The sequence below is a fragment of the Eleutherodactylus coqui genome, chromosome 7 (genome assembly GCF_035609145.1).
Source record: "Eleutherodactylus coqui strain aEleCoq1 chromosome 7, aEleCoq1.hap1, whole genome shotgun sequence".
In the NCBI taxonomy this organism is placed as follows: domain Eukaryota; kingdom Metazoa; phylum Chordata; class Amphibia; order Anura; family Eleutherodactylidae; genus Eleutherodactylus; species Eleutherodactylus coqui.
This window is the reverse complement of record NC_089843.1, coordinates 43863114-43889442: the sequence shown is the minus strand read 5'-3', so window position 1 is coordinate 43889442 and position 26329 is coordinate 43863114. Positions and strand designations below refer to the sequence as shown.

Below are 26329 nucleotides of genomic sequence, written 5' to 3'. Positions count from 1 at the left end.
ATGAGTCACTTCTTTAAGTGGTTAACTAGTGACCAAAAAAATCACTAACATACAGTAATTACGTGATCCATAGCATCCTGCTTACATCCTGCTAGTATGTCTGACATGTGAGGGCATATGACAAAATCACATCTGATGTATATAAGGGAGGGAACTGATGAAATTCTCTCTAAAAACTCGTTTTATTTTACCCACACTACTAATCTGTTAAGAAAACAGACACAACATGGACTGCAGCAGTAAGAAGATGTACGGTGTTCATGAACTTGATGCCAAGACTCAGTATAAGCTCTACTTCTCTGCATATTCTCCGTACGCAATTATTAAGGAAATAACTATAAATCCGATGCAATTAATTTACAGAGCATTCAGTACAGGTAAGTGCAGCAAGAAGCCATTATTGTAAATCATTACTCATGAAGCATATTATTCTGAAAATCCTTTGGCTTTAACCCTTTGAATTCTATAATCTGTATATGTAATTTTTAGTTTGATGGCAGATTAGTTTATATAAAGCACAGCAATCCTCCAGCTCTGGGTTTCCTGGCAAAAAGTTAACCTAATTCATATTTCAAAGAAGTAAAATAAATATGCATGTGATACTAAAATAAAAAGTTATGCCAAATATAAGTGTCAGGTTCCCAAAATGTAAAGAAACACTTCTATCCTTCCGATATAAACAAAAGAGCGTAAAATAGAATATAAATGACCAACACTCCTCACCTTACAGTGTGGGTATACTTTTATCATGTAATCTGGATAAAATAGATGCCCTCTCAGAATGTTACTGTTCCATGCCACAAGGTGCCCACATGCAGATTTAGGTTTCCTTCACATGACTGTATGCATTTTCACGTTCACCTGTATTTACTGTATAATAACATGAATGAATAATTGCTGTGATCGAGTACTGATCTTTAGCCATGTGTTTTCAGCCATTCACACGTACCACTGCTGTGTATTCAGAAAAAAATACGCAGAAGCAATGAAAGCCATTGATTACTGTAAAATGCTTAGAAGGACCAATAATAGTTAAATCGGGCCAGCTGTGTAACTCCTTCCCCCTACTTTTTTTCCAGTTTCCATTGAAGTCTATGAAAGCTTCCTGTGTATCTTAGGAAAAGAAAGGGCAAGTCTTATCTTTTCACGCCACATTTTTTCACGCCACATTGTACCATTTTTCCCGGCATAATTTTTTTGTGCACCCAAAAATCGTTCATCTGAATGAAAACATTGGAATCCGATGCTTCTGATGCTCACGAATTTGGGGTGATTTTTTACACGGCTAAATACATGTGTTAATAGCCTTAAGGTTTCCCAAACCAACAAAAAATGTTCTCCATATATAAACTTTAGCTGCCTTCTTCCTATCAGCTTGTAAAGTAAATTAAATACAATATTGTATCCAACTGCTTCACCACCATATACTGATGTCACATAGATACAAGGTTAGGGAGATAATCCTAAAACCTTATTGGAGGTCTGTTTTTAGCAGTACTGCCTCATCAGCCAACAACTAATGTGCATATAACTGCTATCTTTACACCTGCGAGAATTAGAGGGTTATTCTACATGGTATATCTCATTGGTTAGAGCATCTACATATAATCTCTTTCATGAGAAAATTAGCCGAATCAGGAAAAATCTAATCCGAAAAATAAATGCCATATGAATAAGGACTCTTACTCACTTGCGGTTTTTTAACACTGCGATATCGCTGCGTTTTTTTAACGTGATTGTCAATGGGACTTTCTAATGTTAAAAAACGCATCGCAAGTTTGTGCTTAACAATTTTTGTGTGATGCGTATTTAAGATTATATATAGAGATGAGCGAACGTACTCGGATAAGCACTACTCGTCCGAGTAATGTGCTTTATCCGAGTACCTCTCTGCTCGTCCTGAAAGATTCGGGACGCGCTGCGGAGCGGGGAGCTGCAGGGGAGAGCGGGGAGGAACGGATGGGAGATCTTTCTCTCCTTCTCTCCCGCCCGCTCTGCCCCGCTCCCCGCTGCGACTCACCTGTCAGCAGCGGAGCGCCCCGAATCTTTCAAGACGAGTACAGCGGTACTCGGATAAAGCACATTACTCGGACGAGTAGTGCTTATCCGAGTACGTTCGCTCATCTCTAATTATATACTCCCATTGACAACTGCGTTAAAAAAATGCAAGTGTGTGGGATCCCTAAGTCTTCGTTCATAACTTGACAACCACAATGCATTTGTATTCCAGTGGATGAAGCTTTTGGTGCTTCCAATACCATTAATAACTCTGCAATATTCAAGCATTTAAAAATAAGTGAAAGTCTGACAGAACTTGCTACTTATGAACTTAAATGGTAAATGTAACCGATTTTTTGGATTTTTCCCCCTTCACCCATAGGTATGGTTACTGGAAGAACTGTGATTGATTTCTGCAAAGCTCCCATTATTTCTCATCTTCTTGCGATGAAAGATTTCGTACAGGAGATTACAATTCTAGATATGAATAGTCCTGGTGTGAAGGAAATTGAAAAATGGAAGAATAAGGACCCAGATGCCTTTGATTGGTCTCATGTCGTAGGAATCTTAAAGGAGTTGAAAGGAAACAGGTTTAGTATTGTTCTGTACTTATACATCATGTGATAGAGTATAGCTATAAGGCCTCTTTCACTTGAGCTTGTATTTGTGTGTGTATTCATGAATTTATGAATGGGTGTGAGTGAGAGCTGTCTCTGATTGGCTCAGCGCTGAGCCAATCAGGGGCAGCTCTCACTCACACCCACTCACACCCACTGCAGGCCGGCCGCGCTGAACTCCGTCTGCCGGGACAAGGTAAGTATATATATTTTTTTTATTTTTACACATTTCTGGATGAATTGCCGGGAAGGGCTTATATATTTAAGCCCTTCCCGACAATTCATCCCGCGATCGCCCGCAGCGCATTGCTTTCAATGGAGCCGGCTGTATTGCCGGCTCCATTGAATTCAATGCGCTGGACAGCTCCGGCCCGTTTCTAATGAAACGCGGCTAGGAGCAGATTTTTGGGGCGATTTTTTTTTTGGCCCCAGTCACGCGATTTGCGGATGCGCATCCGTCATGTGATCCGCAAATCGCACGAAAAAACGCCCGTGTGACTAAGGCCTTTTGCTGCGTCTTGTTTCTATGGTGCACAAACTGCAATAAAAATGACATGACAACTTTCTACTATGTGTCAGTACGATTACTATGATATCAAACGTACATAGTTTTTTTTGCTGTATGAATTGTATTTTTTTAAAATATATTTAATTTTTTTAAATGATTTTTTATCTCAATTACTGTGCACAATAACTTTTTTATTTTTCCGTTTATGTGGTTGTGCAAGGGCTCATTTTGTATGGTACGTCCTGTAGTTTCTGTTGGTTCCATCTTTGAATACATTCGACTTTTTGATCGCTTTTTATTATGTTTTTTCTGGGAGACAGGGTTACCAAAAAAGTGGATCTCTGGTGTTCTTTTTTTTTTTTGGACCACGGTCACCGTGTGGGGTAAATATTGCATTTCTTTGATAGTTTGTGCTTTTACAGATGCAGCAATACCAAATATGTATTTTTGCTTTATAATTTAGATTCTTTTATTGCAAATTATTTTATTACAAGGTTTTTTTTAATAATTAGTAAACTTTATTGTTTTTATTTTTACATTTTCTTTTAGCCCCCCCTACCCTCAGGGAACCACAACTTGCAATACTTTGATTGTTCCTCATGTATGATATAATGCCACAGCATTACATTGCGATCTGACAAGCAGACTATGTAGCTACTCCATGGGAATGGCTTGATAGACATACTACTAAGACAACCCTGGGGCCTTTCAGAAGGCCCCGACTGTCATGACACCTGCACTGCTCCCTGCGATCTCCTGCGCGGCTTATTGGGGCTGTTGTCCGCGGGTGTCAGCTGTAAGAAACAGCTGACACCCGCGATGTATGGAGGGAGATAGCAGCGCGATCTCCCTCTATACACATTCTGCAACTGCAGGATGTAAAAACACTATGGGGCCATCATAAAGTAGAAAAATATTTTTTATTATATTGTCGTGGATGTCCTTTGGGGTTTTACGGTGTAATCAATAGGAATGTTTGCATGGTTCCAAATTAATGTTATGAGACTGTGCGCACAGTCTGAAGCAATCACACTGACACAAGTTCAGTATATGAAAACTTCCTCATTTCTGCTTTATTTGTGGGCGCGTAGCCTCTTTTATAAAGTTTAACATATCTGCCCCTTGTGGGCATGCCAAAGATTACACAGATACAATGTATTGATTGATTATTGGATGAGCGTCTTGAGATTTTTCCTTCATCCGGTCATCTGTTATTGCCTGTCACATGGTATCAGTCTGGAGATGGCAGGACGAGATGAGTGCGTTGTCTTGGGCACCATGTGTGGATGGTCCAGTATGATTGGAGGTTATAACTTGAACTATTATTAGTATAGATTTTCCATAACTGTTTACTTCGACTAGCACATCTACTAAAAAGCGGTAATGTTACAAACTGCGGTTTCGTGTGTCTGACTTATTTTTCCTAAGGTTTGCTAGGAATCGGGAAGCAGAGTGTTTTTGCTAAATGTCAGCTTCTGCTTATGTCTGCTATGGCCTGCTAAAGCCTGCTAGAAGATAGGGAAATAGAGAGTTTCATTGTGTATATGAGGAAGTGGATATATTTGTTATATAAAAAGATATTTGTGTTTAAGCAAACACAAGATGAAAAAATACTGTCATAGGTATACAGAAGATACAGAATGCATAATATACGTAAAACTGCCTACTACAGGTCCACTGTCCACTACATATGAAATGTATGTCCACTGTCCCAGAAATATAGATATTGCATATATCCACTACAGACCCACCTTGAAACTGTCTGTTTCACTAAACTATACGATGATACGGAGTCGGTATTGACAGTGGATTTCTTGGCGAACATCATAGTGGAGCAGGTAGTCATCAGGGTTGGAATACACTGTATGCAACAACAAGCAGAAATTAGGATAACTATAGAGGTGATAGATATAATTAATAACTTCTTTATCAGAGTAAACTCAAACCATGACCCCGCTAACTAATCGATCCACTCTTGATCCACTCCTTGTTTGATGCTAGTGGCTACAGGTTTTAGTTGGTTATATTTGTGATGGATGGATACGGAGTTATCAGTGAGGTTAAAACAACACATCCCTTTAAACTCTAAGGAGATAGTCTATGGGGGCTCTGTCCTGCAGGGTAGCTTTCCTAATATCTTGTATGTCTAAGAGGAGTAGCACTCAGACCCTTTATTACATCGCATGCTAAGCCATTAATCACTCTTGCGTTATACTGGGCCAATGCGGGGGTACCCACAATACTAAAGGCTATTGCAGAGTGTTCTGAAAAACTCAGTAGAGTGGGCTGTCCTTCCCAACTGTCGTTCAGGTCGTGAATGCCCCTCCGATACCTAAGAGTGGGTTCATGGCAATCGGGTCTTTAGTACATAAGGATACTTAACCGGGACAGTGCACACGGCCCTCCTGAAATATTGGCGTGGCTATATGTGTAGGTCAAATTGCCACAGGACCAGACCCATCTTGCTTTTACTAGATCTCTGGCTTTATATTCATCTGGTACCCTCATAGGTACCCCTACGGCATCTCTGTACACATGGAGGTCTTAGTTACCACCTGGGATCTTGATTTCCCTTTTTTTTTTTTTTTTGTTTGCTCGGTGTGGGATTATCTGCATTGTCGGGGCATTAGGTTAGAAGAGGTTCGACTTTTTCTACTTCATGTAAACACTACATAACTTGTATAGAACCTGCCTTTTTGACGATACCTTGATTCATCCACAAAGAGTGCAAAATTAGGGCTATCTAATGACTGATCAACATGACTGAATCCCTGTCTCATTAATAAGTGCATAATCATATCTATCATTCTGAAAGAAAAGAAACTATAAGGTGATTATTCCCACTTCCCTTTTTCAGAGGCGGCAAGGTAGCGGGACGGGGGGCCCTGTAATGCTGGCACTCTTGCGTGGCATGAGCGCGATGCAGATAAAATAAAGCAAAATTTTAGAGACAACCTATGACAGTGTTCCAAATACACAATGTTTTGAAACTTTTTTTTTTTTCTTTTCCTGTTAGGTATGTACCTAACTGAGGAAATAGGCTAATAAAAGGCACTTAGTCCGTTTTCCCCATTGCCTTTTGTATCTTAGATTTTAGGGTAACGTTCATCTTTTCTACTTTCCCACTACTCCGTGTATAGTAGGGTGTGTAAAAGGCCTGGGATGTACCCAGAGCAGACATGATGTTGCATCATTTCACCTGTGAAGTGTGTACCTTCGTTTAACTCATTCACTTCCGGTACCCTGTCTCTGCAGATTACCTCATTCATGAGCTTCTGTGTGGTTACCTGCTCATTTACCTTAGTATCAGGGTGGGCCTCCAACCTGAAAAGACACCAACAACAAGCACATATTCATACTTCCCAACAGGTGGGAACTGAATGTAGTCAATTTTCAATCCCTGAAATGTGTAGAGTGGTCTAGGCAAGTGTTATATGGCCGCTTTACTACTGTCCTGACTCGCATATGGCAAAGATCATGCAAAACTGGACAAATGATGCAGCAGCTACAGAGAACCCAGGTGTCACCCGTTCTCGTTCAGCGCCGACGTCATTGCTGCTTTTGATAGGTACGTCTTTCTGTGTACCAGTTGGGCTATCATGGGGCACAGGGACCGTTGTAGGCAAGTTCTGTTGACTGTTCGCCATACGCCGTCCTGTTCTGTTGCTCCCATCTTTAGCCTGGCTTTGCTTTCCTTCCTTGTTGGCTTGTAACTGTAAAGTCCTTAGCATATCAATGTCCAAAGTTTTTTGTCAATGTCCAAAGTTTTTGTCACTGACTTATGCTGTCAGTATCTTCTTTTCTTCTTCTTCTCGCTTCTCCAATTTGTAGCGCCGAAGTAGGGCCTCCATGAGACTCCATTCTTAATTGGCTGTCCTACTGAAATAAGAAACTGTCTGGCATTCCATATTGGGCCATAATCATGAGCTATGCCAAATGCATACCGGGAATCAGTGTAAATGTTTGCCGTCTTACCTTCCGCCACTCTACTCGCCTCAGTGAGGGCCTTCAGTTCCGCTTCTTGCACTGCGACATGCGGAGGCAGAGCTTCTGCGTTTAGGACATCTTGTTGTGTGACCTCTGCATATCCGGCTTGGAGTCCTCAATCCTCACCCTGGTACCATCTGCAAAAGAAAGCTCAAAATATGCAGTGTTAACAGTGGGTTCCAATAACTTCTAGACAATCATGCAATCTTGTTGCAAAATTTTTTTTAAGCAATAGCTGATCTGCAAGCCCCCTTGAGGGCTGAGAATGAGAGTGTAAAAGTTGTCTGTTGCTTCAGGTGTGAAAGAGAAAGGGATGATTGAAAGACAGTCACAGGGTGATTGCATAAGAAAGGAAGCAGAGTAGATCCATGGGCGGCAGTATGAAACAAGGCCCAGAAAGGTGCGGAGTTTGGCAACGGATGTAGGTACAGGTATGGCCTGAACAGCAGCCTTTTGTTCCTCTGTCAGATGTCTAGTTCCTTGGGCTAGGCAATGATCCAGGAGAACAACCTTTCTTGCAGAATTGGAGTTTGTCTTTGGAGGCTTTACAGCCATTTTCTGCATTGAAATTGCGGCCTGTTGCCAGGCTTCCAAAATCATCAGCACACAGCACCTATATGCGGTAGGTGGCTGGCTGACCCTTCAGTGTATTTTCTTGACTGCAAAAAGAGGGGTGTTTGCTGGAGAACATATCACGAGCAAAGCCCCCATTTGAACCAAGTCTCATACTTGTCCCTTTTTTATTCTTTTTTATTAACCTCTGGTGAAACTCAGGGGTGTGTATTCTGGTTTCAGATATTCCATCATAGGGGGTACATTCAATTTCCCTATGTCTGTCTTGTAGGTGGCCCACCCCTCTGACCTTGGCTGATCACTTGCTTCCTTATATTTTCATTCAAAGTTTGCAGTCCTCGGATACACATCACAAACAAGTAAAGTCTTATGCATCACACAATTTACATTTATCACAGGCCGAACACGGGTCAAGTCTGCCCGCCGGGCCTTATCGTTACTTGCTTGTTTCCCATTCTTTGGCTTCTCCACGTAACTTGGATCTATACCTAACTCCCACTATTTTGTTTAATTTTATTCTGTCTGCTAGTTTATCTACCCTGGGACTGCTGGAAGCTGTAGTACTAATGGTTCTCCCAGCAAGTTCCTCTTTTCAAATTCTCCCTGTACAGCACCTCTTTTCTCACCCGCAGACCACAATGCACATTAACTCTATAACACAACATGCAAGAGACAAAGAGACAGGAGTACTAGGGAGAACGTGGTTAATTTACTCTTACAACAGTTCTGTTAGTTAATTAGTTTCACATAGAATTTGCACTCAGATACAAAGGTATAAAGGTACAAAACATATAGCAATATATACACATGCCCTCACACACCCCTAAAGACTTAATATGAACATCCTGCATCCTGTCCCACACCTGTTCCTGGCTGTCCCTCTTGCGTCAGGGCTTCCCCAGCGCCCACAAGGCCCTACTCCTAGGGTGAGTGTAATCCCTACCTCACCTCAGAAGGAGTGCAAACCCACTGGGGAACTTGAACATGAGTTAACTTGATCACTCATATAATGTGATACATTGCCGTGCCTCGCATCTGCCTTAGATTTTGAGGGCTGTGCCACCTATCCAGGAGGCTTATGGTATTTTGAAACCCCCCAATACCTTCTTCTTTTTCTTCACTTTCCAACCTCAGCCAAAATATGGTAATTAATTTTCTTTTTTCATCCATTACACAGGGATTCTGCAGCCACCTAGCACTGCTCTGTACACTGGCTTCTTCCCCTGCTGCTCCAGACAAACGTGGCTCAGTAAGGAAGCAGTTCAGTGCCCTTTCACCATCATCCACACATCAGTTACATCTCTGTCTCTATTTGAGTTGGCCAGGAATGGGGACAATGGTGAGGGGGTTGATATACCGATCTCATGGTGCAGACTGTTTAACGTCTATGGTGGCCAATGGCAATGTTGTTTCTCAAACCAACTCCACAGTTGAAAAGTGAGATGATGATGTAGTACACTGGGCAGTAATGTTCCCCACTGTAAATTGAATAAGGCCGCACTACATCAATGTGGAAGCCTCTTCATATTCAGGATCAGATAATAAACTAAATGTATGACCTAGTGTTATGTAGAATGGGTTCTTGATGCAATTAATGACAGAATTTATCGATACAAATGAAAAGGTCCAAAACATTAGTTGAGATGCTTGATGCAGGTAATATATAACAGCCAGATGTTACAGAACTGTGCAAGAAATTGCATCACATTCTTCATTATTTCGTGATAGCTGTCTCCACGGACAATCTACGGTAAAATGCCGGCATTGAAAGGTATGGACTAATCATTTTGCACTCAAACTTGCAGATCACACAGCCGTGTGTGATGTGCATGTAGCAAAGCTGTGTGGCGCTTTGTGCATCCAGAAACACTGGTACTGTAATTTCCTAATAATTACTAGTATTATTATAAGAACTACAGGACAATGTGCAAAAAATGAATGCTTACACAACCCTTACATGTGCAAAAGCTGTGTCTGTAACCTGCACGTCATGTAGCAGAGCTGCGTTTGTACCATGCACATGTACTGTAAAACTACTGTGTCTGTCACGCGCATATAATACAGCAAGCTGTTCTTGAACCATGCACATGTACTGTGGTACAGCCGTGTCTTTCACTTTCATATAATGTAGCAGAGCTGCATTTGTACTATGTGCATGCCATGTCTGTCAGGCGCATGTCATGTGTCAAAGCTGTGTCTGTGATGCACATGTCATGTAGCAGAGCTGCTTTTGTATCGTGTGCATATACTATGACATAGCTGTGTCTGTCACACGCATATAATGTAGCAGAGCTGCGTTTGTACCATGCGCATGTACTGTGGCACAGCTGTGTCTGCAACATGCACATAATGTTGCAGAGCTGCATTTGTACCATGAGCATGTCTGTCAGGCGCATGTCATGTTCCATAGCTGTGTCTGTAACACACATGACATTTAGCAGAGCTGAGTATGTAACATGCACATGTACTGTAAAACTACTGTGTCTGCTATGCGCATATAATGTAGAAGAGCTGTGTTTGTACCATGTGCATGTTATATATGTCAGGCACATGTCATGTGCCAAAGCTGAGACTGATGCGCATGTTATGTAGCAGAGCTGAGTTTGTACCATGCACATGTACTGTGGCACAGCTGTGTCTGTCACACGCATATAATGTAGCAGACCTATGTATGTACCATGCGCATGTCATGTCTGTCAGCCTCATGTCATGGAACAAAGCTGTGTATGATGTGCATGACATGTAGCAGAGCTGTGTTTGTACCGTGCGCATCTACTGTGGCACAGCTGTGTCTGTTAAGCACATACAATATAGCAAAGGTATGTTTGTACCATTCACGTGTCATGTCTGTCAGGCGCCAAAGCTGCTAGTCATGTAGCAGAGCTGCGTTTGTACCATCTGCATGAAATGTGGCACAGCTGTATCTGTCACACACATATAATGTAGCAGATCTGCGTGTGTACCGTGCAAATATCATTTCTATGAGGTGCATGTCATGTGGCCAAAGCTGTGTCTGTGATGCACAAGTCAAGTAGCAGAGCTGAGTTTGTAAAATACGCATGTATTTTACTTCGGACAAACCTTCATTAGCAAGGCACACCTTAGCTAAGCACCACACTACCTCCAACCAAGCACAATCACTGCCTGCGGGACACACCGCTGCCTCTTCTCCTGGGTTACATGCTGCCCAACCCCTCCGCACGACACTGCGTCCGCAGCGCACACCAAAGTGTCCCTGCGCAGCCTTCAGCTGCCCTCATGCCACACGCTGGCTTCATAGCCACACCACCCTCATGTCTATTTATAAGTGCGTCTGCCATGAGGAGGAACCCGAGGCACACACTGCAGAGGGTTGGCAGGGCCAGGTAGCGACCCTCTTTAAAGGGGGGGGGGAGGGATAGCCCACAATGTTGTAGAGAATCTATGAGAAATTGACGTTCGATCTTCATTCCAATTCTGTGCCACCTCCGCCAGGAGCTGCAAATGTGGGCATAAAGGGGAGCCCACTGCCAGCCCAGCACTTCTACACATCTCTACAATGCAGCAATAGTCTGTGTGGGAAGTATGTGAGCGGGCCCTGGGTCAGCCTCTGTCCCAGCAAACACCTTGTGTGGCCCAAGGTGCTGCGAGTGACATAGCAATGGGGACTCCATGTGTCCACACACTACTCATTCTGTTTGGGTGTTGGATACCTCATCGACAATGCAAGGGGTAAAGCATCTGCACTCTGCACCCTACCCAAGTCTGTCAGTGTTTTGGGGACAGACAGGTAAAAAAACTCTATGAGAATCTGTGTGCACCCACAGCATGGGTGGCTCCCAGGAACCCACAGACGTTACATAAATAAATCCCATTGCAGTGCCCCGGATAGCTGTGGTAACGTGAGAGAAAATACATGTTGGCTTCGGCCCATACTCCATGCCCTAGTCAGTCTGTTTTTTTTTTTTTTTAAGTGCCAGGCAGGTACAACTCCGCTATGGGAAGGCTGTGTGCACCCACAGCATGGGTGGCTCCCAGGAACCCACAGACGGTACATAAAGAAATCCCATTGCAGTGCCCCGGATAGCTGAGGTAACGTGAGAGAAAATACATGTTGGCTTCGACCCACACTCCATGCCCTAGTCAGTCTGGGTTTTTTTCTTAGTGCCAGGCAGGTACAACTCCGCTATGGGAAGTCTGTGTGCACCCACAGCATGGGTGGCTCCCAGGAACCCACAGACGGTACATAAAGAAATCCCATTGCAGTGCCCCAGATAGCTGTGGTAACGTGAGAGAAAATACATGTTGGCTTCGGCTCACACTCCGTGCCCCAGTCAGTCTGGGTTTTTTTTAAAAAAGGGCCAGGCAGGTACAACTCCGCTATGGCAAGTCAGTGTGCACCCACAGCATGGGTGGCTCCCAGGAACCCACAGACGGTACATAAAGAAATCCCATTGCAGTGCCCCGGATAGCTGAGGTAACGTGAGAGAAAATACATGTTGACCTCCGCCCACACTCCATGCCCTAGTCAGTCAATGTTTTTTTTGGGGCCAGATAGGTAGAACACTGCGATGGGAAAAGTTAGTGCACCCATAGTATGCACAGACCCCTGTAATATTCCTGTAGCAAAGGTATAAGCTGACACCAGTGACAGTTATGTTGCAGTAGTCTAGGGAAACCTCAGTAACATTTCTGTAGTAACAGTATAGACAGACCCCAGTAACATTTCAGTAGCAGAAGTATAGGCAGACCCCTGTAACATTTACGTGGCAGAAGTATAGGCAGACCCCAGTAACATTTTAGTAGCAGAAGTATACGCAGACCCCAGTAACATTTATGTAGCAGCAGTATTGTCAGACCCCTGTAACATTTATGTAGCAGCAGTATACACAGACCCCTGTAACATTTCTGTAGCAGAAGTATAGGCAGACCCCTGTAACATTCCAGTAGCAGCAGTATAGGCAGAGCCCAGTATTAGTAACATTTCAGTAGTAACAGTATAGACAGACCCCAGTAACATTTCTGTAGTAACAGTATGGGCAGACCCCAGTAACATTTCTGTAGTAACAGTATAGGCAGACCCCAGTAACATTTATGTAGCAGCTGTATAGGCAGACCCCTGTAACATTTCTGCAGCTGAAGTATAGGCAGACCCCTGTAACATTAATGCAGTTACGCTCCTCTCCTTTGGCCCAAACAAGTTTATCAGATAACTGTGGTGACAGGAGAGAAAATGCATAATGCGCATTGCTGATCCGCTAACCCCAAGCAGGAGGTGGCCTTAAAAGGCCAAGAAACCATGACCAGGGCCCGCTGTAGCCTGTGTGGGAAGGATGTGAGCGGGCCCTTGGCCAGGCTCGGTCCCAGCAAACACCTTGTTAGACCCAAGGTGCCGCGACTGACATAGCAATGGGAAGTCCATGTGCCCACACAGTATTCATTCTTTCTAGGTGTTGGATAGATCTATCGACACCGCAAGGGGAAAGACATCTGCACTATGCACCCTACCCAAGTCAGTCAGTGACTTTGTACAGGACCGGTAAATCACCGCTATGGGAAGTCTTTGTGCACCCACAGCGTAGGCGAGCCGAAGGAACCCAAAGACAGTAATAAACATGAAGAAATGATAGTGCCTAAACATTCCAGACTTTCACTGTGCCGAGGACATAGGCCTCTGCACACACCCTCAGCAATCGTGGGCAGAGAGCGGACTCCGATGCTAGTACAGTTGTGAAGGTCTCATCAATGCAGTAACGCTCCTCTTCTTTGGCCCAAGCCAGTGTCTCAGATAACTGTGGTAACACGGGAGAAAATAGATGTTGCCCAGTGCTGATCCCCTGACCCCTAGCAGGAGGAGGAGGTGGCATTACAAGGCCAAGACACCATGACCAGGACCCGATATAGTCTGTGTGGGAAGCACGTTACCGGGCCCAGGGTCAGGCTCGGTTCCAAGCCTCCACCTTTGTGACCCAATGTGCCCTGAGTTACATAGCAATGGGAAATCCATGTGTTGCAACATAGATAGCTCAACACTGGAAGGGCCAATCTTTGGCCTAGCCTATGCTCAACACTGGAAGGGCCAGTTCCTTGGCCTAGCCTATGGTGCAAGAGCACAAAGATGGTATTACACAAAAAGAAATAGGAGTGCCCAACCATGGGAGAGTTTCGACCCGCCAAGCAACTTGGCCTCGGCCAGTAATTCTTGCCTAGTCAGTCAATGTATTATTTGTGCCACATAGGTAAAACACCGCGATGGGAAGACTTAGTGCACCCATAGTATAGACAGACCCCTGTAACATTCCTGCTGCCTACATCTTCTCTTTCTATGTGATGACCTTTGGTGGTGCAACTTGGATCCAGACCACAGTAGGCGCTGCAGACAAACCTGTTCAACCAGATGTGGATGCTTTTCTTTGCTGCTGACTCCTTCGTTGTTTCTATGTAGTAGAAGTATAGGCAGACCTCAGTAAAATTTCTGTAGCAGCAGTATAGGCAGACCCCTGGAACATTTACGTGGAAGACGTATAGGCAGACCCAAGTACCATTTTTGTAGCAGCAGTATAGGCTGTGAGGAAGGAGGAGCAGCAGCCAGAGGATTCAGAGTTTCAGCAGTGGACTGCGTAGAAGACTGGGTGCCCGATACATTGCTGGATGCATTTTCTGCCATCCACGACAGGACCTGCTCACACTGCTCTGTTTGCAATAAAGGTCTTCCACGTGGACCCATAAATTGTGATATGAAGCTGGGGACCCCAGAAACTTGCCTCTCTCCTAATCCCGTAGCAGCCGGCTTGTAATTCACCTGGACCAGGAACTCGGCCTGTGCCCACACCCTCACTTGGAACTCCGCTTCCTCACCCGCGTCCACGTCCTCGACCCCTACCCCTATCCATCAGCATAATGGATTACGACTAGAGCAGACACAGACCGCTGTAAATAATTATGGAATTATATGCGTACACTTTCACGCAGAAAAAAATGGAAGGAAGGCCGCAAACAGGCCTAGCAGTGCTAAAGTGATGCACCAAAACTCCCACCAGGCACTCAGTAAAATGCAGACGGTCAGAGGTAGCCCAACGAAGGAGCTTTTTTTTTTTTTTTAAAAAAAGACAGGCTATATACTGTGTATATCACTTATATTCTCTATAAATACCTGTGTCGGCCGTACGCTGAGCGTCAAATTCACTGCAGACACAGGCCGGTGTAAATGATTAAGTGCGTACACTTTCTCGCTGTGAGCGGTATAGTAAGGCAAACTCCAGGCAGAAAACAATAGTCAGGAAGGCCGCAAACAGGCCTAACTGTGCAATAGTGATGGACTTAGGCCTCATGTTCACGGGGAAAATTAGATCCGCTGCGGATTTTTAACGCGGATTTGGGCTGTGGATGCAGTGCCGATGCACTGTAATTGTCTTTTATTTTTCATGCGGGAGATCAATTGAACTATGTGCTCTATGGGCTCCCGCACACGTGATCCGCACTAAAATGGAGCATGTCCATTTATTTCATGCTCCAGAAATTTTTTAATTCACTTTTAAATACCATCCGCGGGTATTTATCTACCCGCGGGTGGTCAATGCATTCCTTTGGGGTGCGGATCCGCATGCGGGAAAAACGCTGTGGACTTTATTACTTATTTTCCCCGTGGACATGAGGCAACTCCCACCAGACACCCAGTAAAATTTAAACGGTCAAAGGTAGCCCAACCGAGGAACTTTTTTTTTTTTTTTTTAAAGAATACAGGCTGTATAGTGTATATATCACATTCCCTCTATAAGTGGCTGCATTAGCCATATGCTGTGCGTCTCTAATTCACTGCAGACACGGACCGGTGTAAATAATTATGGAATTGTTTGCGTACACTTTGTCGCTGAAAGCGGTATTGTAAAGCAAACTGCAGAGAGAAAAAAATTATACGGAAGGCTGCAAACATGCCTAGCTGTAGAATACTGTTGCACTGCAACTCCCAGCAGACACCCAGTAAATTTCAGACGGTCAGGGGTAGCCCAACGAAGGAGCTTTTATTTATTAATTTTTTTTTTTTTAAAGAATACAAGCTATATAGCGTGTATATGACTTTCCCTCCATCAGTGGCTGTCGCCGTACACTGTGTGTGAAGTTGACGGCAGACACATAGCGGTGTAAATAATTATGGAATTATTTGCGTACAGTTGGAGGCTGACAGCGGTATTGTAACGCTAACTCCAGGCAGAAACAAAGAATACGGAAGGCTCAAACAGGCCTAGCTGTCCAATAGTGATTCACTACAACTCCCACCAGACACCCAGTAAATTTCAGATGGTCAGAGCTAGCCGTAAGAAGGAGCTTCTATTTAAATTTTTTTGAAAAAGAATACAGGCTATATAGCGTGTATATGACTTTCCCTCTATCAGTGGCTGTCGCTGTACGTTGTGCGTCAAGTTCACGGCAGACACAGACCGGTGTAAAAAATTATGGAATTATTGGCGTACAGTTGAAAGCTGACAGCGGCAATGTAACGCAAACTGCAGCCAGAAAAAAATTATACGGAAGGCTGGAAAAAGGTCTGGCTCTGCAATGGTGATGCACTACAACTCCCAGCAGTCACGGAGTAAAATGCACACGGGTCACAGGTAGCCCAACGAAGGAGCTTTTTTAATACTTTTTTTGAAAAAGAATACAGGCTATATAGCGTGTATATGACTTTCCCTCTATCAGGGGCTGTCGCCGTACGCTGTTTGTGAAGTTCATGGCAGACACAGAGCTGTGTAAATAAAATATGGAATTATTGGCGTATAGTTGAAGGCTGACAGCGGTAATGTAACGCAAACTGCAGCCAGAAAAAAATTATACGGAAGGCTGGAAAAAGGTCTAGCTCTGCAATAGTGATGCACTACAACTTCCAGCAGCCACGGAGTAAAATGCACACGGTCACAGGTAGCCCTAAGAAGGAGCTTTTTAAAAATTTTTTGGAAAAAGAATACAGGCTATAAAGCGTGTATATGACTTTCCCTCTATCAGTGGCTCTCGCCGTACGCTGTGCGTGAAGTTGACAGCAGACACAGAGCGGTGTAAAAAACTATGGAATTATTGGCCTACAGTTGGAGGCTGACAGCGGTAATGTAACGCAAACTGCAGCCAGAAAAAAATTATACGGAAGGCTGGAAAAAAGTCTGGCTCTGCAATAGTGATGTACTACAACTCCCAGCAGCCATGCAGTAAAATGCACACGGTCACAGGTAGCCCTAAGGAGGACCGTTGGGGTTCTTATAGACAGGATTCTACACTACCACTGTCCCTGTCTCACCAGCACTGTCCCTATACTCCGTATAATAGACTGCAGACCGAGAACGCTATTGCTGTAATGGCCTGCACAGCCCGAGATGGAAAAAAAAAATTGTGCAGAACTGCTCCCAGCCAGCCACAACAGTAATGCACACGGTCAGATGTGGCCCTAAGAAGGACCGTTGGGGTTCTTGAAGACACTAACACTATCCCTGAATGAGTAACAGCACCTTACCTAATCTCTGCCAGCGTGTGTCTCAGGCGAGCCACAGGCGGGACCGCTATAAGTACTCGGCGGTTACTTGATCTCGCCAGCCACTCACTGCAGGGGGGTGGGATAGGGCTGGAACGTCACAGGAGGAAGTGGTAATGCCTTCCCTGCATATCTATTGGCTAAAAATGGGGCTAAACATGCAGGTAAGGAAATGGAATTGACTCGTGTACCGTGTGGTGTTCGTCTCGAGTAACGAGCATCTCGAGCACCCTAATACTCGAACGAGCATCAAGCTCGGACGAGTGTGCTCGCTCATCTCTATTACATAACTCAATTGGTAAAAAATTAATAGAAAGGTTATAGGGGTCGAAGGTGTTGACAGAAGACAATATTTCTGAAAAAGCAATTTTTTAAAGTTATATTACAATAAAGAATCTGTAAATTTGTTACAGCAATAATCATACTGACCCAAAAAATAAACATCCTCAAACAAACTCTCCCCACCAAGAAAAATTGGTACAATTTTTTTTCATTTCGCCCCAATTAAAAAATATGTAAACGTTTTACAGTACAAAAAGAAAGAGAGGAAGCCCAAAAAATAATACACATCTAAAAACTATGAGGGAAATTCACTAATACATTGCATTTACAATGCCAGATTAATGCAGTTCTCCCAGTCTGCTGTGCACTCAATATATGAAGAGGTTCACACCTCATTATCTATTCAGCGCATCCCTGGCACCTTCAGAAAAATATATGTCAAGTCTCACGCGGTGTATATTTCTGTTGCAATTTACAGCAGTTTTGAAGAAAATTATACATAAATCTGTTGAGTCGGGGTGGCCATGCCCCCTTCAAACTAGCCCTCCCCACTTTTCAAAATGTGGTGCGGCTGGAGCAGCATGAAGAAAACTTGCAAATTTTAGCATAATTCTATATATGGCAACTATTTCTGTTTATATAAGAGCATAAAACCAATACAATACAAAGTAAATCATAACAGTGCTCACATTTATAACCAGATAAAAACATGAAGTACTGTTCACTAGAGATGAGCGAGCACCAAAATGCTCGGGTGCTCGTTACTCGGGACGAACTTTTCGCGATGCTCGAGGGTTCGTTTCGAGTAACGAACCCCATTGAAGTCAATGGGCGACCCGAGCATTTTTGTATTTCGCCGATGCTCACTAAGGTTTCCTTGTGTGAAAATCTGGGCAATTCAAGAAAGTGATGGGAACGACACAGCAACGGATAGGGCAGGCGAGGGGCTACATGTTGGGCTGCATCTCAAGTTCACAGGTCCCACTATTAAGCCACAATAGCGGCAAGAGTGGGGCCCCCCCCTCCCAAAAACTTTTACTTCTGAAAAGCCCTCATTAGCATGGCATACCTTTGCTAAGCACCACACTACCTCCAACAAAGCACAATCACTGCCTGCATGACACTCCACTGCCACTTCTCCTGGGTTACATGCTGCCCAACCGCCCCCCCTCCCCCCCACAGCGCACACCAAAGTGTCCCTGCGCAGCCTTCAGCTGCCCTCATGCCACACCACCCTCATGTCTATTTAGAAGTGCGTCTGCCATGACGAGGAACCGCAGGCACACACTGCAGAGGGTTGGCACGGCTAGGCAGTGACCCTCTTTAAAAGGGGCGGGGCGATAGCCCACAATGCTGTACAGAAGCAATGAGAAATAGAATCCTGTGCCACCGCCATCAGGAGCTGCACACGTGGGCATAGCAATGGGGAACCTATGTGCCACACACTATTCATTCTGTCAAGGTGTCTCTGCATGCCCCAGTCAGACCGGGCTTTTTAATTCATAGACACAGGCAGGTACAACTCCCTATTGTGAAGTCCCTGTCGACCGACAGCATGGGTGGCTCCCTGGAACCCACCGGCGATACACAAAAATATCCCATTGCATTGCCCAACACAGCTGAGGTAGTAATGTCGTGCTTAATGCAGGTGGGCTTCAGCCCACACTGCATGCCCCAGTCAGACTGGTAATATGTACCTTAACAGTAACCGCGTTGGTGGTAATGTGTTGGTGACTGCGGACCTAGTAGCGCGGTTTTATTTTGTTGGTTTTCGGAATGTGGCCAGGATTAAGTGGGCTGTGGCGGGGGATGTTTTTGAGGCACTACGTGTCCTCTCCACGTGTCCGTGGTTATATGCACCTTAACAGTAACAGCGTTGGTGGGAAATGACCTCGCCGCCATCATGTCTTTGGGAAGCCTCTGTTTCCACACCCCAGAGACATACCATTAGCAGCGGTATAGGCAGAGCCCATAATTAGTAACATTTCAGCCGTAGCATTAGGACAGGCCCCACTAACATATCACTAGCAGCATTATAGGGGGAGCACAGTATGCGTTCCATTTCAGTTATAGTAGCACTCAAGACAGGCCCCAGTAACAATTCCGAAGCAGCAGTATAGTGGGAGCGCAGTCTTCGTTCCATTTCAGTAGCTGCAGTATAGACAAGGCACAAGTTACATTTATGTAGCTAAAGTGTAGGCCAACCCCACACACCTTTCTGTACCATGAGTGCAGGCGAAGAACATAGAAATTGCTATGATTACACTGTAGTCGAGGGGCCACAAAAATTGCTGTATCAACAGTACTAATGTACATCCAAAAAATTGGCCATGGCCAACCAAGAGTGCAGGTGAAACCTATTAATCGCTTTGGTTAATGTGGCTTAAGTGGTAACTAGGCCTGGAGGCAGCCCAGTTTAACGAAAAATTGGTTCAAGTTCAAGTTTCAACGCTTTTAAGAGCATTGAAACGTATAAAAATTGTTTAGAAAAATTATATGAGTGAGCCTTGTTGGCTCTAAGAAAATTGCCCGTTCGGCGTGATTACGTGAGGTTTCAGGAGGAGGAGCAGGAGGAGGAGGAGGAATATTATACACAGATTGATGAAGCAGAAATGTCCCCGTTTTGGATGGTGAGAGAGAACGATGCTTCCATCCGCGGGTGCAGCCTACGTATTGCTTAGGTATCGCTACTGTCCGCTGGTGGAGAAGAGAAGTTTGGGGAAATCCAGGCTTTGTTCATCTTGATGAGTGTAAGCCTGTCGGCACTGTCGGTTGACAGGTGGGCACGCTTATCCGTGATGATTCCCCCAGCCACACTAAACACACTCTCTGACAAGACGCTAGCCGCAGGACAAGCAAGCACCTCCAGGGCATACAGCGCGAGTTCAGGCCACGTGTCCAGCTTCGACACCCAGTAGTTGTAGGGGGCAGAGGCGTCACGGAGGACGGTCGTGCGATCGGCTACGTACTCCCTCACCATCCTTTTACAGTGCTCCCGCCGACTCAGCCGTGACTGGGGAGCGGTGACACAGTCTTGGTGGGGAGCCATAAAGCTGGCAAAGGCCTTGGAGAATGTTCCCCTGCCTGCGCTGTACATGCTGCATGACCTCTGCGCCTCCCCTGCTACCTGGCCCTCGGAACTGCGCCTTCTGCCACTAGCGCTGTCGGATGGGAAGTTTACCATCAGTTTGTCCACCAGCGCCCTGTGGTATAGCATCATTCTCGAACCCCTTTCCTCTTCGGGAATGAGAGTGCAAAGGCTCTCCTTATACCGTGGGTCGAGCAGTGTGTACACCCAGTAATCCGTAGTGGCCAAAATGCGTGTAACGCGAGGGTCACGAGAAAGGCATCCTAACATGAAGTCAGCCATGTGTGCCAGGGTACCTGTACGCAACACATGGCTGTCTTCACTAGGAAGATCACTTTCAGGATCCTCCTCCTCCTCCTCAGGCCATACACGCTGAAAGGATGACAGGCAAGCAGCATGGGTACCGTCAGCAGTGGGCCAAGCTGTCTCTTCCCCCTCCTCCTCATCCTCCTCATGCTCCTCCTCCTCCTCCTGAACGCGCTGAGATATAGACAGGAGGGTGCTCTGACTATCCAGCGACATACTGTCTTCCCCCGGCTCTGTTTCCGAGCGCAAAGCGTCTGCCTTTATGCTTTGCAGGGAACTTCTCAAGATGCATAGCAGAGGAATGGTGACGCTAATGATTGCAGCATCGCCGCTCACCACCTGGGTAGACTCCTCAAATTTTCTAAGGACCTGGCAGATGGCTGCCAACCAGGGCCACTCTTCTGTAAATAATTGAGGAGGCTGACTCACACTGCGCCGCGCAAGTTGGAGTTGGTATTCCACTATAGCTCTATGCTGCTCATAGAGTCTGGCCAACATGTGGAGCGTAGAGTTCCACTGTGTGGGCACGTCGCACAGCAGTCGGTGCACTGGCAGATTAAACCGATGTTGCAGTGTCCACAGGGTGGCAGCGTGCGTGTGGGATTTGCGGAAATGTGCGCAGAGCTGGCGCACCTTTCCGAGCAGGTATGACAAGTGGGGGTAGCTTTTCAGAAAGCGCTGAACCACCAAATTAAAGACATGGGCCAGGCATGGCACGTGCGTGAGGCTGCCGAGCTGCAGAGCCTCCACCAGCTTACGGCCGTTGTCACACACGACCATGCCCGGTTGGAGGCTCAGCGGCGCAAGCCAGCGGTTGGTCTGCTCTGTCAGACCCTGCAGCAGTTCGTGGGCCGTGTGCCTCTTCTCTCCTAAGCTGAGTAGTTTCAGCACGGCCTGCTGACGCTTGCCCACCACTGTGCTGCCACGCCGCGTGACACCGACTGCTGGCGACGTGCTGCTGACACATCTTGATTGCGAGACAGAGGTTGCGTTGGAGGAGGAGGAGGAAGGTGCTTTAGTCGAGGAAGCATACACCGCCGCAGATACCACCACCGAGCTGTGGCCCGCAATTCTGGGAGTGGGTAGGACCTGAGCGGTCCCAGGCTCTGACTCTGTCCCAGCCTCCACTAAATTCACCCAATGTGCTGTCAGGGAGATATAGTGGCCCTGCCCGCCTGTGCTTGTCCACGTGTCTGTTGTTAAGTGGACCTTGGCAGTAACCGCGTTGGTGAGGGCACGTACAATGTTGCGGGAGACGTGGTCGTGCAGGCCTGGGACGGCACATCGGGAAAAGTAGTGGCGACTGGGAACTGTGTAGCGCGGGGCCGCCGCCACCGTCATGCTTTTGAAAGCCTCCGTTTCCACAAGCCTATATGGCAGCATCTCTAGGCTGATCAATTTTGCAATGTGCACGTTTAACGCTTGAGCGTGCGGGTGCGTGGCGTCGTACTTACGCTTGCGCTCAAACTGTGGCGCTAGCGACGTCTGGACGCTACGCTGAGAGACATTGCTGGATGGGGCCGAGGACAGCGGAGGTGAGGGTGTGGGTGCAGGCCAGGAGACGGTAGTGCCTGTGTCCTCAGAGGGGGGTTGGATCTCAGTGGCAGGTTGGGGCACAGGGGGAGAGGCAGTGGTGCAAACCGGAGGCGGTGAACGGGCATCGTCCCACCTTGTGGGGTGCTTGGCCATCATATGCCTGCGCATGCTGTTGGTGGTGCCTCTCCAGCTGATCTTGGCGCGACAAAGGTTGCACACCACTCTTCGTCGGTCGTCAGGCGTCTCTGTGAAAAACTGCCACACCGTAGAGCACCTTGACCTGTGCAGGGTGGCATGGCGCGAGGGGGCGCTTTGGGAAACAGTTGGTGGATTATTCGGTCTGGCCCTGCCTCTACCCCTGGCCACCGCACTGGCTCGGCCTGTGCCCACACCCTGACTTGGGCCTCCGCGTCCTCGCCCGCGTCCACATCCTATAGGCCTACCCCTACCCCTCAGCATGGTGTATTACCAGTGATTTGATTTCCCAGGCAGGAAAGAAAGAGGCGCAAGCCTGCAGCCAAAATAGAATTTTTTCCCTTGTTTTTCAAAGGACAAGCCACACTGCGTGTATTCAATGAATACTACTAAGTTTAATAACTGTGTTGTGGCCCTGCAAATGTGTCAGAGAACTGCAGTGATGCAAAGTTATTCGCTACAGCAGATCAGGGATTTCCCATGCAGGAAAGAAATTGGCGCAAGCCTGCAGCCAAAATAGAATTTTTTCCCTTGTTTTTCAAAGGACAAGCCACACTGCGTGTATTCAATGAATACTACTAAGTTTAATAACTGTGTTGTGGCCCTGCAAATGTGTCAGAGAACTGCAGTGATGCAAAGTTATTCGCTACAGCAGATTAGGGATTTCCCATGCAGGAAAGAAATTGGCGCAAGCCTGCAGTAAAACGTAGCTGGCTGCGTCTGATTTTTTTTAACGTTCTGCACGCAGCACACACGTACCCAGAGCCCTGAGGACTGTCAGAGGCAGGCGAAATAGAATTTTTTCCCTTGTTTTTCAAAGGAAAAGCCACACTGCGTCTATTCAATGAATACTGTATGTCTTCTGGCCCTGCCTACACAATTCTATCCCTGTAGTATTAATGCCGGGTGCAATGGTCTGCACAGCCGGTTTTGAGAAAGAAAAAAAAATATGCAACACTGCTAACAGCAGCCTGGACAGTACTGCACACGGATAGATGTGGCCCTAGAAAGGACCGTTGGGGTTCTTGAAGCCTAACACTCACTGCTAACACTCTCCCTGCCTAACCACCACTTCTGTCCCTATTGCAGGGCACAATGCTCTGCAGATCCAATTTAAAAAAAAAAAAAAAATACAGTGCTAACACAGTACTGCACACTATTAGATGTGGCCCTGAGAAGGACCGTTGGGGTTCTTCAAGCCTACACTAACTCCTAACGCTCTCCCTACAGCAGCTCCAGCACGATACCACTGTCCCTCAGCTAACTCACAAGGCATCTGAGCCGAGCCGCGGGAGGGGCCGATTTTTATACTTGGGTGACATCAGATCTCCCCAGCCACTCACAGCAGGGGGGTGGTATAGGGCTTGAATGTCACAGGGGGAAGTTGTAATGCCTTCCCTGTCTTTCAATTGGCCAGAAAAGCGCGCTAACGTCTCAGAGAGGAAACTGAAAGTAACCGGAACACCGCGTGGTACTCGTTACGAGTAACGAGCATCCCGAACACCCTAATATTCACACGAATATCAAGCTCGGACGAATACGTTCGCTCATCTCTACTGTTCACCTATTGTCTGTATAGCCAGGAAACAAACAGAATTTGAACCACTACAATCAGTGTCCAAAGCCATATCAAATACCCCTTGCATCCATATAAATGCCAGGATTTGAGGTTCCCAGCAGAGCATTCCAAATTTCCGGATCCATGTATAAGTAACTAATGGTAATTCCTAGCAGCATGCCATCACTTACTATGGGCAAACAAGTTCTTAAAGAGATTGTACCAAGGTATAAAATTATATCTTATACATAGGTTAATGGATAACTATATAATTGATGGAGGTCAAACTAGTTCTGAGAATGAGGGTCCCAAAAGGTCCCTGCATGACTGGAGCAGAGGATGTGCATGCACACCATCACACCAGTTATTTCTATTCCGGCGCTGTTGTTGCATCTCTTCAAAGGAAGGAGACATTTTAAGCATAAATGGACGTTCTTTCAAGAGTATGGTTGCACATGGTTTCTACATACAAGGATTTAGGAATATCATCTAGAACTACACATTGATTAAGTAGGTGCTAATCATTATGTCTTAAAATGTTCATATTTTTCAGAAATGAGATGGAAGATGAAGAAGAAGACCTAAGAGGAAAATTGAAGAATATTTTACATCTGGAGCATTGCAAAGGCATAGATTCATTACTCCTGCCAAAAGCTGATATTACCACAAGTATGTGGTTTCTGGATGTTATCAGCAAGGATCATGATGAGTACAGGGAAAACCTAAGGAAACTTTGCAATATAATCCAACTTGGCGGTTATCTCTTAATATGTACATCTTCTAATTGCTCCTATTTTAAAGTTGGAGAACATATTTATCACGTCTTAAGCTCTGATGAGAGTTTCTTTAGGAAGGTTATAAGTGAGGAAGGCTTTGACATCAAGCATTTTGAGACATTTGATAAAGTAATGAGCTGTGATTCTGCAGACCATGAGGGAATGGTTTTTATCATTGCCCATAAAGTGAAGGAGCCGCAGGAAGCTTCATGGACATGATTACATCTCTGTGCAGGTTATCTGCTATTACTTGCTCCTTTTGCTATTGGCTGTGATTGAGCTATAATTTAATTATGCAAAATATGATTCATGCAAGTAATAATACACAATTGGATATTTACATAATCTGTATCGCTAGTTCCAGGTACTTAATTCCAAGAATGCTTGCTTCATTGCAAAGCAAAGAACTGCAAGACATACCGATGCTAATGCTTAACCAGTTAAATTTATAGCAATAGCTGAAAAGTGTTCTTAAGGTCGCTTTCACACAACAGTTTTTATGTTCAGTTTTTTTATGAGCCAAAACCAGGAGTAGAGAGAAAGTATAATGAAAAGATTTGCATGTCTTCCGTATTTTGGACCCACTCCAGGTTTTGGCTCACGAAAAACTGAACATAAAACCTGTCATGTGAAAGCACCCTAAAGGTTAAGTCAGCTGAGCGTTTTATTCACAAATGAATAGGTGAAAAAAACACAGCAGAACGCATGTATAAAAACAAGTGACTGAAGCTTCAGACATGTTTTTAATTCACACTTTTTGTATGGTCATATGATAGTAAAATTTGCACATAAATAGTGCAGCCCCATTGAAATCAATCGGGGAGGATTGCTATCCCCTATTGCGGCTGTGGACAATGTAGTTAGGTGGCTTTGGAATATTTGATTAACTTGTGGGTGGAAGTGTTAAAGTGATGTGTTTTAACTTTGATTGATATAACAATGAGTTTGCTGAGATTATTCACAAACCTAGAAAAAATGTAATTATTATCAATTAACTACCAATTTGTTTTGACATAACCGCAAGTGTGTACCATGTGAGTAAAACAGACACTCTAACAATTGCCTGTTAACTGTTTGAATTAAAGTTGCACTGGAAATATCTGTAACCTTGTGTCTACATCTGTGCAATACAAAATAACTTGGAGCCTGTGTACCATTCTAGCTCAATTTCGTCAATTGTTGCATATTGACAAAGGATTGCGTGATACCTAAACTACCACAATGTGTAATAATGAGTGTATAATGATATCTGTTACATCAACTGAGGTCTATTCTCTGGCTTAAGGTGACTCAAAGATAGTTATAAAGCCCAGTCACAAATATCATCATTATTATTAGAGATGAGCGAGTATCAAAATGCTCGGGTGCTCAGTACTCGAGTTTAACCTTTCGTAATGTTCAAGAGCTTG

General features: G+C 45.2%; 1 protein-coding gene across 1 annotated transcript in view; it reads left to right on the top strand.

The window, feature by feature from the left end:
- Positions 1-25889, top strand: part of LOC136573488 (nicotinamide N-methyltransferase-like) — a 134151-nt gene extending 108262 nt beyond the window's left edge. Inside the window, exons 2-3 of the mRNA XM_066574776.1 lie at positions 2381-2588; positions 24698-25889. Coding sequence (XP_066430873.1) covers positions 2381-2588; positions 24698-25139 — 650 coding nt within the window. The 3' untranslated portion in view covers positions 25140-25889. The remainder of the gene's footprint in view (positions 1-2380; positions 2589-24697) is intronic.
- The last annotated feature ends 440 nt before the right edge of the window (positions 25890-26329 follow it).